Source organism: Sebastes fasciatus, chromosome 19 (assembly GCF_043250625.1).
Source record: "Sebastes fasciatus isolate fSebFas1 chromosome 19, fSebFas1.pri, whole genome shotgun sequence".
NCBI classification, from domain to species: Eukaryota; Metazoa; Chordata; class Actinopteri; order Perciformes; family Sebastidae; genus Sebastes; species Sebastes fasciatus.
In genome coordinates, this window is record NC_133813.1 from 27,276,031 (window position 1) to 27,290,365 (window position 14,335).

General features: G+C 42.2%; 1 protein-coding gene across 4 annotated transcripts in view; it reads left to right on the forward strand.

The window, feature by feature from the left end:
• The window catches only part of col5a1 (procollagen, type V, alpha 1), an 87,863-nt gene extending 75,965 nt beyond the window's left edge, over window positions 1-11,898 (forward strand). For 2 of the 4 annotated variants that reach the window (XM_074618207.1, XM_074618208.1), the window contains 11 exons: window positions 90-143; window positions 355-462; window positions 588-641; window positions 744-779; window positions 871-924; window positions 1,017-1,284; window positions 2,906-3,018; window positions 4,538-4,606; window positions 4,672-4,740; window positions 8,699-8,932; window positions 9,531-9,845. In XM_074618207.1, the coding sequence (XP_074474308.1) occupies window positions 90-143; window positions 355-462; window positions 588-641; window positions 744-779; window positions 871-924; window positions 1,017-1,284; window positions 2,906-3,018; window positions 4,538-4,606; window positions 4,672-4,740; window positions 8,699-8,932; window positions 9,531-9,677 (1,206 nt within the window). In that variant the 3' untranslated portion in view covers window positions 9,678-9,845. Of the gene's footprint in view, window positions 1-89; window positions 144-354; window positions 463-587; window positions 642-743; window positions 780-870; window positions 925-1,016; window positions 1,285-2,905; window positions 3,019-4,537; window positions 4,607-4,671; window positions 4,741-8,698; window positions 8,933-9,530 lie in introns of all 4 variants that reach the window. The other 2 variants (XM_074618209.1, XM_074618210.1) reach the window with 2 other exon arrangements.
• Window positions 11,899-14,335: the final 2,437 nt, after the last annotated feature.

The window sequence follows — 14,335 nt, forward strand, 5'->3', positions numbered from 1 at the left end:
ATTGACAGCCCTGGTGCCATCTGATCTGAATCCTCATCCAACAATTCTCTCTCTCTCTCTCTCTCTCCAATGTGTCACCCCTCTCACAGGGTCCTCCTGGTCTACCTGGTTTGAAAGGAGACTCTGGTGTCAAAGGAGAAAAGGTGAGCTGAATGTTTTGATGTGGAGCATTAAGACTAATGGAGCTTTTCTCCTAACAGATTGATTAGATGTGTTGTTTGCCTCCAGCCATCGAATCGTTACCCTAATGATTAGAGGGTGTGCCGGATAGATGTATTATATGGCTAATGTTTGTGATGGTGTATTATCGACTGTCGTATTGATGTAATGTTTGTGTTGTTCTCTAACCCTCAGGGCCATCCGGGTCTTATTGGTCTCATTGGACCCCCTGGTGAACAGGGAGAAAAGGGTGACAGAGGCCTTCCTGGTCCTCCAGGATCACACGGTTCCAAAGGAGACAATGTAAGTAAACACAACTAAGTGTGTTAAAAGACCCAAACATTCTACTCTAGTCAATACTGTTGCAACAGGATTAAACGTCCTCTGTTGTCACAAAGCAGTTATGGGTTCTCTCTTTTGTCCTTTAGGGTATTGCTGGTCCTTCAGGTCCACTTGGTCCCCTCGGTCCTCCTGGCTTACCTGTAAGATCCCTCATATGTGTCGTGCTACTGCATGTGTGACACTGAATAATAGCATGTAATGTTGAGCCAATATTGATTACTTGGACATTTTTGTGTCTTTAGGGTCCTGCTGGTCCCAAAGGAGCTAAAGGGTCATCGGTAAGGGTTTTACTGAACAAGCATTAAACATGACACTCATTAAATCATTTGTCATATAAGATCAAACATTGCTTTAATTTGTCCTGCTCAGGGTCATACTGGACCAAAGGGAGAGACCGGTACATCTGGACCTCCTGGCCCTCCTGTAAGTCAAAGCCTCGTTGCATCTTCTCCTCAGTGTGTGAGTCATTATCTCCAGACATTTACATAATCTCTGACTGTCTCTCTCCATAACAGGGTCCTCCCGGCGATGTCATCCACCCACTCCCCATGCAGTCCTCCATGAAGGGCAGAACTCGTAGGAGCATCGACGCCAGCCAGATGATGGACGACGCGCCCGTGGACGCCAACTACAAGGACTACGACGACGGCATGGAGGAAATCTTTGGCTCGCTCAACTCGCTCAAGCTGGAGATCGAGCAGATGAAGCACCCGCTTGGCACACAGACCAACCCCGCTCGTACCTGCAAAGACCTGCAGCTCTGCCACCCCGACTTCCCAGATGGTTCGTATTAACACTCGGTCTAAAATGAGGCATGAGGTCTATTGTCTCATCCTCGTTCGCCACACATTTTTTTAACTACGCCACTGAAATGGCCGTTATCACACAGCAGCTCACTGGAGATGTTGAAGGGAAAAAATGGGCCTTGTCCACATGCGCAGCAAATTAGAGCAGTGTGGCTGCTAGCCTCGCTGTGAGATGTCACACACATGCACTGCAAATAGTATACTATGGACATCACTTAAAAGCCAAGGTTAGGTAAATGGGGGATGTAGACATGAATACACATGGTGAGAAAGTCAGAGAAATAGACCTGTGGATCAATCGATTAGTAGGGCTGAACCATTTGAAAAAAATATTTAATTTGACTGATATTTGCAATATTAGAGGGAATGATAATTCCCATTTTCATTGAAAAACATATAATAATGATTATGGTGTGATATGTTGCGGGGATCTGTACCAAACAAAGATGTTTTCTTAAGTCTGTAGAATATGATGTCACCTGTGCAGCACCATAATATTTCATTTAAGATGGTATTTTGACACACAGTTCACCTTTAACAAATAATGCACCTCCTGCGATATGAAAATTGCAGTGGGCCATGTTGCTATTTCAATACAATTTGGATTAATTATGCAGCCCTATCAATTAGTCAATCAGCAGAAACATATTTGGCAGCTATTTTGACAATATATTAATCGTTGAAGTAATTTTCCAAGCAAAAGTGCCGCTCGTCTTTTTCTCTCGTGATAGTAATTAGAACATCCGACTTCCCCCCCCAAAAGGCTTTAGGTAATCTTTTCTGACCAAACGATTAATCAATTATATCATCACATCGTGTTTTCAATATTTTAGCGTCTGATCCGTCACAGCTGTAGGGCACTTGCAGCTGTTTATTAGTTAATGCCAGTATTTCTATGTGTGTATGATGTTCCATCTCTGAATGACGACATTATCAGACAGCAGGAATCACAAGATGGATGTTGGTTAGAATATCTCAAACTGGGTGTCATCACTTGTTATGCTGAATTTAATAGGAAACACCACCAATTAAAGGGGACCCATTATGCTCATTTTCAGATGCATATTTGTATTTTTGGTTTCTACCAGAACATGTTTACATGCTTTAAAAAAACGCTTTATTTTCCTCATACGGGCTGTGGTGCAGAACCTCTTTTCACCCGGTCTGTTTGAGCTCATACACCTCCCGAAAAACCCAGTTGCTTTATGTAAGGGCGTGCCAATTTAGCCGCTATAGGCAGGTATAATGCAAATGTGTTACTTGGTGACATCACCATGTTATGGAAGAAAAGGCGGGACTTGAAGCGAGGCGTTTCAGGCAGTTCAGGGGCAGTGCTTCTGTGGGGGAGAGGAACTCCCTTTGGCGTGGACTACAGGCTTTTTTGTAACTTTGCAGACCTTTTACATGCACAAATAATGAATAACACACTAAAGGAAAGGGAAAAAACATAAAAGCACAACAGGTCCATATGATGTCAGACATTGCGTTGACCTGAAGGAATACAGTATAGGCTTCAGATCATATATACCATTCTATAATCATTGCTCTCGCTCTCTCTCTCTCTCTCTCTCTCTCTCTCTTCATCTCCATTTCTCCAGGTGAGTACTGGATTGATCCGAACCAGGGCTGCTCCCGGGACTCCTTCAAGGTTTACTGCAACTTCACAGCAGGTGGAGAGAGCTGCATCTTCCCAGATAAGAAGTCTGAAGGGGTAAGTCTGGTCGCGTGCACACAAAAACTTGCACACACACACACACACACACACACACAATGGTTGGATATATTGTGCAGAAAGGATGGGATTCGTGCTAGCAAGATGATGTGGTGTGAAAAAGAGAAAGGAAAACATTTTTACTATTTTCAGCCTCCAGTTTGGGATTTGATTGACAGTCAAGTAAGAGAATGATCTGGGACTAACCGCGATGTATAAATAATAAATATCAAGACAGTGCTAGCTGCAACAGTAACTCTGTTGTATCTACTCGTGTAGCCACATAATTAGCCTCCATGAGATTAGCCCGTGTGGGAGGTGATGCAACAGGGCTCCCTCCTTTTCCTATGAAAGTTCCCAAAGTTATTTTACAAACATGCTAAATCTCAGTTTAGTTGTGACAGTCGGTAACCACGGGGACACGACTCCCTCATTCACACACATTCACTCGTCCACACTATTGTCTCAGTGCCATTTTTAGATTGAACGCCATTAAGGACCTCTAAAGCCTTTGGCAGGTGACAGACACATTGTGGAAGATTTGAGGTTCATTATGCATGAGTGTGTGGAGGAGGAGGGGGGAGCGGCAAGCGGAGTGGTGAAACATTGGAAACACTGTCTTTGACACGTCAGGGTTGTGTAACAGCACAGTGTTACAGCCATTTTAATGATCCACTCACCAAGCCTCAGAGGAGCAGGAGTTTGCTTAAGCTTAGAATAATGAAGCAGACTTTTTATAGCGGGCTGGGGATGGGCTGAAGAAAAGCCTGCGCTGTCAGTCTTCCACGTGGAGACTGCAAAACACACCCACATGCGTCTAGATTGGCACGGTTATTATAAGAGCACATAGCTATACTGTCCACAGAATCACAGTCTGACACGCCGTCATGGATTCTAGAAAAAGAGAAAGTCACAGAAAGAATTTCCTCCTGTGCTCGGTGAAAACAACTGGAGGTCACCTTCAAGGCAGCATGGGTCTAATGTATGCCATCTCCCAGCGATAAGTGATCTCCGGCTCATCATTCATTAACGCATTAAGCTATTGATGACAGTTCCATATCAAACCCTGCTATCTAATTATAGAGAAATTCATCATTGTCATGGCTGAGATCATTAGAGCTGTGCCCTGTTGGCCAACTCACAGCTTTTAATGGCATAACAAAGTTAGTGCACCGTGGCTGCACAGCACTAACGCTGAACAGCAGGGATAGAGGCCGCTGTATAAGAGCTCCTTGCAGGCGATCATTGCTTAATTAATCACTGTGTACTCATGAATTTTTTAGCAGCAATTAGCTGCCAGCTACGGTTTGTACTGTACAAAATGGCATAATGGCTTACTAAAATCTTCTGCCCCGGACCGGTTGGTCTGGTTGATCTTACTGAATACTCTTTCAGGTCCAGAAGACTCCTCAGAGGACAAACAGAAGGAAGAAGAGAGGAGTAAAAAAAAAAAGATGTTTCCTTTCTTTAACACTGCTGTTTTTCCTCCCTCTGCCTCTCCGTCGACCCATGCCCCCAGGCTAGGCTCACATCCTGGGTCAAAGAGAATCCTGGCTCCTGGTTCAGTGAATTCAAACGTGGTAAACTGGTAAGCCAGACTCCCGACTTTCCCAAGTCCCTTTCCCTTCCCTGAATGCCTCTTATATTTTACAGAGCAAAATGGCAAAATGGCCCAAAGACTCGCCAGGCACATGGTATAGTCACTACAAGAGAGGTTCTCTGGTAAGTGGCCCCGCCTGCGGTCCCAGAGTCCTGGCTTAGGCCAGGGCTCTGTGTGCCTGAGGCTCTGCATGGTTCTGGTTCTGCCCTGCAAAGTATGTTGATGCGGTGGCACCTTGCTTGTTGGTCGTTTCCTTTACGGCGGTGCATGATTCAGCACGGGCTGCTCTCACCTTCAGTCCAACGACAGAGGCGATGCTCTTATGAGGAAATGGAGAAGAGGTCCGTGGACCATATATTTGGCGTCTCATGGAGTTTAACAAATGGGAAACAGCGTACTGCTGCTCCACTCCACTCTGCCACACCTCTCCTACATTAAGAGAGCATCTCCTAGTGACTGTGTGCCTCGACTCTCCCATGACTCAAGAAGCAACATCCATACATAGCTAATAAAAACACCTGAGAGGGAATACATCATTTAACACATTGTTTTGTCATAGATCTCAACAAGTCCCTGCGTCAGCAGGTCATCTATCCTCCACAAGGGGGGGGGGGGGGATAAGTACCATTCCCTCTCTGCTGCAGCCACTCAGCTGCACTCACATTCCCAGTGTCTCTCCCTTAAACACTACTTAGATCCGGCGGAGTAGCTCTGAGTCAAGCAGGTCAGGCACTCAGTCACCACCCAGGGGCTTCTGGGTACTCAGTCACTGTTGACTTGCGGCTGTGATGATAAAGAGGTAATGTTTCTCTGGCGATGGCGGGCTGGATCCACACGCTGCGCGGGACGGGGGGAAAGGGGATGGTAGAGTGGTGGGGTAGGTGAGAAACGCATGGGGACTACCTGGCCACTCTGAGGATGAAAACACCAGAGCTAGTGGCTCTTTGTTGAGCCACGATGCCGACACTCACAGACAAACTGCACAACAAAGTCTTCATTGATTATATCTTGTGATTAATTACATAATCAGCCATTGGCACTAAAGTTTTGCACAGATGATTAGCTCCCTCTGTTAACGTCAAGATTGAGTGTCGGTACTCTGGGTTTGCATGTGCATGCGTTTGTTTGTGTGTGAACATTCGCTTATGTGCCAGAAGAAGAAGTCGAGAAAGACCACATCCAGACTCACAGACGGTTTGCTGCTCCGGCTGCATGGTGTGAATGCTGCATGCGCTCTACTCTCAGTACGTCCCGTTTGTCTGACAGACGAAGCCACTATGTGGATCTAATGGATTCCTGATGGTTGGTATGTAGATAGTCACGCACGGACAAAAATATCAAATCCTGGATTAATTAGCAGCAAGTTAACATATTACTGCAACATATTTCCTATTAAGATAATTACATTATGTACTTACCATAATTTGCTCATATTGGGTATATATTTTACATAATTACAACATTTAAATGAGGTGTTTAGTTATGCTTATTTTCTGTACTTTGATGGCAGATTTTTCCGCATTAAGCACATTAGTACAGCTTCCAGGCATTAGACCGTGGAGATATTCTGCGCCCTTCTTCCCTGTCTATATCGGATCAACACCTGAAATGTTGTCTTTTTTTCTACGCTCATCTTCACCCTGGAGACATTTGCATATATTTGCACATTACTTAAGCATAAGGCGTGTGATATTCAATATTTTTTTATTGTCAACAAATCCCCATGAAAAGACCAAAACCAACAATGAAGGGATTCTACTGACAAGAGCTCCATTGTAGTGCAAAGAAACACATCAGTGAGCCACACAGTTGCACTGGCTGACATGTTCCTTCATTATGATGAACAATATTGAAGTTTATTTTACAGTTTTTTGCAGTTGTCAAGACACAAAACCTGGTACAATGATTGAAACCACTCGCTCACGTAGCCGATCTATTGACCAGGTCTGCTAAACAATGAGCACATCGTCTGCTTTAAGCAAATAACTACACATAATTATCTACATTAAATACATAATTTAAAACTAAAATTCTGTGTGTTGTTTGCTAAACACTGCCATTAAAACAACACATTTAATTATCAATCACCGGCACCCAGAATGCACCTGTGAAAACACCTGTAACTGATCAGATCAACTAGAAATCAGAGCTTGAACACTACAAAGAGGATCCAGGTTTGCTCTTTGGTGTGCACAACAAAGGAGGGATATTTTGGAGAGATAGAGGAAGTTATTGTGTCTGATACTGTTATGAGTATTGAGAATAAATAAATGTGTTTGTTCCCCATAGCATTTGTGTTCATATTTAGTATATATTTACAGAATGCTACAAATGAAAAAAAGACTGTGAATGTTTTTTGTTTTTGTGTGTAGAGTTTCAACAAAGACAGCCCTAGTTTCACAAATTGTGTTTTAGCAATTGAAAAAAACTGTAAGTCAATCCGATATAGACCTGTTATGACCTGTCTCGAGTGGCCACAACAAAAAGGGAAACACACCGTATTAAAATTTAACAAATGAAATCAAATTAGGCCAAATTGAACAATATTTAAAAGGTAACTTTAGTAATTAAAGTATGAGGTGTGGATATCAGTAAAGCCAGTAGATTGTGGTGTGCACGAGTGGAAGATTTGGGTGTGAGTGAGTGAGTAACCAAACACGAGAGCAGCGAAGCTGCAGCAGCCAGCAGAGAGTCAACCAGAGACCAGCAGGCTGCCAGCTGCAACCAGACAACCTGGGAACGCCCTCGGGTATCCCCAGTTGCTCTAACGGTCACCTGCAGAGAGAACACAGACAGTCGAATCGGGCTGATCACCCAGAAAGCTATATGACACCACAGGGGTCAGCACAACACCACTCTTTGGTAAATACCAGGCGGCTACCTCCGGCTCTGAGAAGTGAAGCCAACAAGGAAGTTGTTTGGAAGTGTCTTAAACCTGCATTCTCTCTACCAGCCAGCAGGGGGCGACTCCTCTGGTTGTATAGAAGTCTATGAGAAAATGAGCCTACTTCTCACTTGATTTATTCCCTCAGTAAACATTGTAAACATGAGTTTATGGTCTCAATCACTAGTTTCAAGTCTTCTTCAATACAGCATGATGTTCATTTAGTACATTATGGTCCCATTTAGAGTCAGATAGACCATAAAGCAGGGGATGCTTTAGGGCGTGGCTACCTTGTGATTGACAGGTCGCTATAACGGCGTTTTCCGCTCTGGGAGTTGCCCGTGTTTTCGTCTTAGGTCTTTAACCCTTTCACAGTGTGTTTTCACTTCATGAAAGTTAATTATAACTTTTTTGGTTACCTAAAAATGTTTTATTCAGCGTTCGGTTGTACTTAGCTCCACCCTCTTGTGTCACTTCTGGTTGCAAAAAAACAAGATGGTGTGGGCCAAAATGCCAAACTCAAGGCTTCAAAATGGTAGTCTACAAGCCAATGGGTGACGTCACGGTGACTACGTCCACTTCCTATGTACAGTATATGGTAAATACTCAGTAGTGCACTAAATGTGTATTAATCCGCGTGTGAAAATAGTCCCTGTTAAATGCACTTTTTGCTGCTGTTTGAGTAACGTTTGCTAAAAACTACATTGCCCAACTCTTATAGGAAATGGGCCTTTTGTAAGTCGGAAAGAATTGAGAAACAAACTCACACATTGTTGGTTTTGGTCTTTTCATGGGATTTATTTGAAGAAAAATCTGGGATTTCAGCAACCTTCTCCTTTAATGATCAAGTCAGTATGTCGTCCTGTAGTGTCTAATTGAACTTCTGTTAGTTTATTCTGTGCGCTCACAGAGCATGGTAGTATATTAACTCTGTATCCTTGGATGATACCCCCTCTTTCTATCGCTGTTGTCAATAAGAAACACGTCCTAGAAATCCAAACACAGCAGTAAAACAGGAATACAAATCACTAGTCATAAATTTAATCAAAATGGCTCCCAAGAGACGAAAACGCTGCACAGTATAGACACGACAGTGTGCTCAGTGAATCTTTATAGGATCTTCAGGATGCTCTTCCTCTCGGTCCACTCATTTTGACTCGGGTGTTGTTCAACTCCGTCTGTGATCCTCTTTGCAGCTCTCCTACGTGGATGCCGAGGGTAACCCCATCAGCGTGGTCCAGATGACTTTCATGCGACTGCTGAGCGCGGCGGCCAGACAGAACATGACGTACAACTGCTACCAGTCGGTGGCCTGGCACGACCAGGACCCGGACAACTACGACAAGGCCATCCGCTTCCTGGGCTCCAACGACGAGGAGATGTCTTATGATAACAACCCCTACATCCGTGCCGTGGTCGATGGCTGTGCGGTGAGTCAGAGAGATGTGTGTGTTTTAGGGATGTCCATAATTAACCGTTAACCGACACTAAGCATTTTAACCGATTAACGCTATCGGTTATAACGGTTAAAAGAAATGTTAGAGCTGACAACCTGCTAAACTAAACTAAATGTGCGGTGGAGACTTTTACTGGGAAAGTGGCTGCATGTCCGCGACACTACACGCAGCATCGTAGCTGCTAAGTTAACGCTCCCGGACGGAGAACTGGAGACAGTGAACGCAGCATCGTAGCTGCTAAGTTAACGCTCCCGGACGGTGAACTTGAGACTCCCGTCAACCAATATCTGTTGTGCTCCTGCAGCTGGTACACCGCTGCATGAGAGGCACAAATCTCGACGGTTAACGTTTAATAATCGGTTAACGAGGGTCGGTTATCGGTTAAGAACATCTTTCAAAATGAGCATCCCTAGTGTGTTTGTGTAAGCGGTTGGTGGGGTACCTCTGATGAACACTGTCAGAAAAGGATGTTTCTGTTGTCTTCGTGGTGGCTCAAGTCAATATTTCTTTCTGAAGGATATGTTTTCACACACTAACTCTCTCTCCTGCTGTGTCTTTTTCTCCTCCACAGTTGAAAAAGGGTTATGAAAAGACAGTACTTGAGATCAACACACCGAAGGTGGAGCAGGTGCCATTTGTGGACATCATGTTCAACGATTTCGGCGGCTCCACGCAGAAGTTTGGATTTGAAGTGGGCCCTGTCTGTTTCATGGGCTAAGACTGTTTACTGAACAAATGGAGAAAAAAAAAGCATATATTTGTTTTCTCAGAAAAAAAAAACAATTGAAAAAGAATAGGACAATTCTATTTGTAAAAAAGTAACTTTTGTTTCCATAAAGCAACAAGTATGAGTAAAAATGAAAATCAAGTTGAGAATACAGTGAAATTCTATAGGAATAGAGGAAATAACCTTGAAACCTCAGTGTGCCTTCTCCATCACATGCAAGTTTTGAAACTGGATGTCAGATCCTCCTCCTACACAACACACTCACACACACACACACACAACCCTAGCCCCATGTCATCACACTTGATCATTTTTTTACCCAAACCACGAAGGCGACCCTGAGAGCTGCAGCCGTTCCAGACGCTCGCAGTATTTGCCATGGACTCCATCTGATTTGGCTCCTTTCTTAACTTCTGATTTCATGTTTTCCCTCATCTCCCCGGCTTCTTCCACTTGTCTTTTGTTGGTTTGTTCGCTCATTAGCTACGGGAGCTTTGTTTGTGCATAATTCTCTCCCCATTCCCTTGGAATGGACCTTATATATATAAATATATATAAATAATTTTTATGTTTGTAAGTACATTCTGTATATTTTTCCTGGTAATTGTTTATTGCTTCTGGCTTCAAAACATGCATGTGACTTTATTCATTGTGAGGTACAGTAGGAGACGATGGATACGGGGATAACATCTAAATTGTAGAAATATATCCAAAGTGAGGAAATTCGACTTGTAATTTGAGAAACGAAACAAAAAAAAAAAAAAAAAATTGGGAAGTCCTGTCTTGTTGCAGTTGTGGAGCACACCTTGTTGTAATTTAAGAGCAGAATGGAAATAAAAGACGGAAACAAGCTCTGTGATATTATGTGATTTGCGTAACAAACAAAAAAAAGAATACATTCCTCCTTTTGTGTCCTCTGAACAGAATATCATTAACTTAATAAACAGCTTCTATTTTTTTCCTGAAATACACATCTGTCTGACTATGCAATGGGAGATGATGTCACATTTTAGTGAAAACACAAAGAAATCAAAACTAGGTGCTATTTTCTCTCTTCTGTGGTGCTATGTATTTTTCTAGTTTGTGTTGTTTGAATGAAAGGAAATCTGTGGTGATAATATCCCGTCACCAGCAGCCCCCTGACTCTCTTAACTCCCACATCCGACGCAGGTGGATCTTTGCTGCATCCATTTTTTTATTTAATTTTTTTAATGTTCAGCGGTGGTGTTTGCATGCCATTTCTCTACATATCCACCAACAGATCAGTGCAGCATGGCGGCTTTTTATTATCTCCTGCTTCAGCGGACCGCACAGATAAGAAACTTGTACCAAAATGTTGGAATAACGAGAGGAAACTCTGTTGGCTTTTGCATATCATTGCTCTAAGATGCTGCGTTGTGGCTCTGTGCTGTTGGATCATCTGTGCTACATCACACTGATGGAGTTAAGAAGTGGACTTGTTGTAATCGGGCCGAAGCATCCAAAAGGGATCTGGTCCAAAGTTTTGTTTGGTGTATGAAACCCTAAACCCTTCCACCAAAGGTTTTCAGGTATATATTTAGCTTTAAGGGCCGTGGTGGCTTGAAATCATTGTTTTATTTTATGGGAAACAACTTGAAAAGTATTTTTCTTGATTTAACCACAGTAGAAGCAGGTCACTAAATTAGCCAGATGAAAGCGGTAGCTCATGCAGCTTGTAGGTCTACTATTTTTGCCCTTATTGTAATTATGCTTTTTGTTCAAACTATGCACTCTCTATGCTTATGACCACTAGTATCTACCACAGAATCTTTACAGCCCTTCATACATAGGTTTGTTTTGTTTCCTTCTTTTTTTAAATCTTCAAATATGTGACTTGAACCATTTCTTGTTAAGATAACTCAATATGCTTGTAGATCTTTGGCTTTATTTTTCATTGTGATGCAGTACGCCCAAATTTTAACACTTTCCTCTCAATAAAAAAAAAAAGGAGAAACAAATTTTTGTAAATTTCCAGAACCAGCAGTGATGCTGCCATTGTTTTTGTTTGGTTTCATTTTTGTAGATTTCCGTTTGTCTGTCTGTTTTTGTTTGTTTTCACAGTCTTGTCAAACCTGTGTAAGGATAAGAGGATAGAAGTTATATGGTTTTTATGTCAATAAATTCAAGTTTACTGTGGCCATCCACTCTTGTATGTCTTTTGAAGCATTAAAACCTATCTGTATGCATGAAATTGTAAAGTTTTTTCTCTTGTTGTTATGATTCTGTAGCGTGATCTCCGGTCCACGTTTTTATTCATCGGGATACATCAATGCTACAGATGAATAAAAAGCTCATGTCCACGATTGTGAAGTGGAGAGAAAATGATGAACTTGTAACTCTACCAAAGCCAATGTTCGTTTGTAGTATATTTATTGTATTATTTAAAATAAAAAAAATAAATGTTAAATGATACCATAGTGTAAGTGTAAGAGGCCCCCTCTTTACATGCACACGGGAAAACAAAAGGTTATTAATTCACCACATGCTATTTTACACAAGCTCCTTTTTAATGGAGCCTTTCAGGATCATCCATTTAAATATACAATCCTCATGTTAACAACCTCTTGGCTGTGTGTATGTGTGTGTGTGTGTGTGTGTGTTTGTGAGAGAGAGAATGTGTGTTGAAAGTTTAGACTATTTCAATGCTAAATGAATGATTGAGATGCACACCAGGTAAGGCTACTATTAACTGCACTACCATGTATGTTTTAATCAACTCTTGCTCCACAAGAAACAAGTTCCCAGCCTGCACCTGGTGACCGGACATGCAGTCATCCATTGGTTGGTCCCCGCTGACGCCTCCAACAGAGACTCTTCCTGGACAGCTAATGTATGTACTTCTATCACTTCAAACTCATGTTTCTACACTGCTTGCAGCGCATTATGATAAGCCAGAAAATATATGTACAATATGTATGATAACTCCTCCAAACCTTCCTCAGTGATCATTAAAATAAAATTCCTCTTTTTAACCCTCTCATTTCAATAATCGTTCAGCTTTGATCACATCTTCGCTGGTGAACATGACTCGCAGCACTTCAAATGTCTCATTAGCGGAAAACCTCACACATTAAGCCGAGCGCAGCAAAACAAAAAAAAAGAAGTTGTTGTGCATGTTACCGTGATCAATATTTAATGTGGTGTTTACAGGATGGGGTCAGGAAGATCAGAATGCATGGATTCTACTGAGGCAGCAGCATCCTGGGTGAGGAAAGCACAAACCAAAGCTAATTCCTCATCCAAGCACATGAGTGCTTCCAATGCAGGGGTGATAAGTGGGGTATCAAAGTGGGTTGAGGATGGGAGGAAGAAAAATAATGACAGCAGGTAGGAATTTAGCTCCCTCCAATTATGGCAACAGGTGACGTGTCAAAAGACTGCAACAGCATCCAAGTATAACACGCTGGTGAGACACTTGAGAGCAGCAGATTCAGGATGTGTGAAGAGGTCACTTTGGGACATGTAAATGTGCTCGTAGCAAAGCAGTAGTCGAGGAAATTTATAGTGGAGCATCAACCAAACACTGAAGCTGACTGAGCTGCTCAAGGACACTAGGAAGCGAACTAGGAAGTAGACAGATCCTTTTCTTAAAGCCTCTGTCACACAGGTGTTTTCAGTTATTCTGTCTGCTTAGACCTCTGCTCAGGTTGAAGGTGGGAATCCCAAATCAAAGATGTAATTTGTCCCGCCCTAACAGAAGACTCAGGGACATGTCACTCAATCAGTCTGCACGCCCACACAGTCCTGAGAAGAGGTCTAATCAGCCAGATTAACTGAAAACACCTGTGTGGTTGCTCAGAGGTTTTAAGTAAAAGTATTATTAGCAAAATGTACTCAAAATAAAAGTACTTGTTCTGCAGAAGAATGGCCCCTGTGACTGGTGTATTATTTACTGTTGTAGCCTGTTGAAGTGTAGCTAGTTTAGTATCAAACAAAATCAGTGCATATTCATGTAATTGTGAACCAGGAATTATAAAGAGTGGTGAACGCCACATAGGGAGGAGGTCGGGATGAATGGGTGGGTCGAAAAACACCAGACTCTCCTGGGACCACCCAGGAGACCGACGTTCGTGTCCCGTGTGAAACCTGAGGTCAATGTTGATTTATTTGTAACTTGTGTACTGAAGTAACGCCAAACTACATTTTTCTATACAGTTAGGTTGTTTGGTCAAATGGTTCCCAGCTGATGGGTTAGTGATGGAAGAAGTGGCCAAATGAGATCCTTTACTTCAGTAAAAGTAGAAATACCATAGTCTAAAAATACTCCATTACAAGTTAAAGTCCTGAATTGAAAAGAAGTGGCGCCTCGGTAGCCAAACGGTTACAACGCCACATGACTGTGGTTCATATTCATTCATAAATGCTGGGTGACTTTGTAACCTTTTTACATCCTGGTACTTCTCTTAATGGTGTTTTCCATGGTCAGACCATTAAAGAGAATATACTGCATGTATATAGCTTGTCTATCTCTTGTACTACTATTACTTAATTCTCTCTGTTTATTTGTTTTTACTTATTTATATGTGTATGTATATATGTGTATATGTGTATATATATATATATATATATATATATATATATATATATACGTATATATTCTTTCTATTATTTTTTTACTTTCTCCTTTT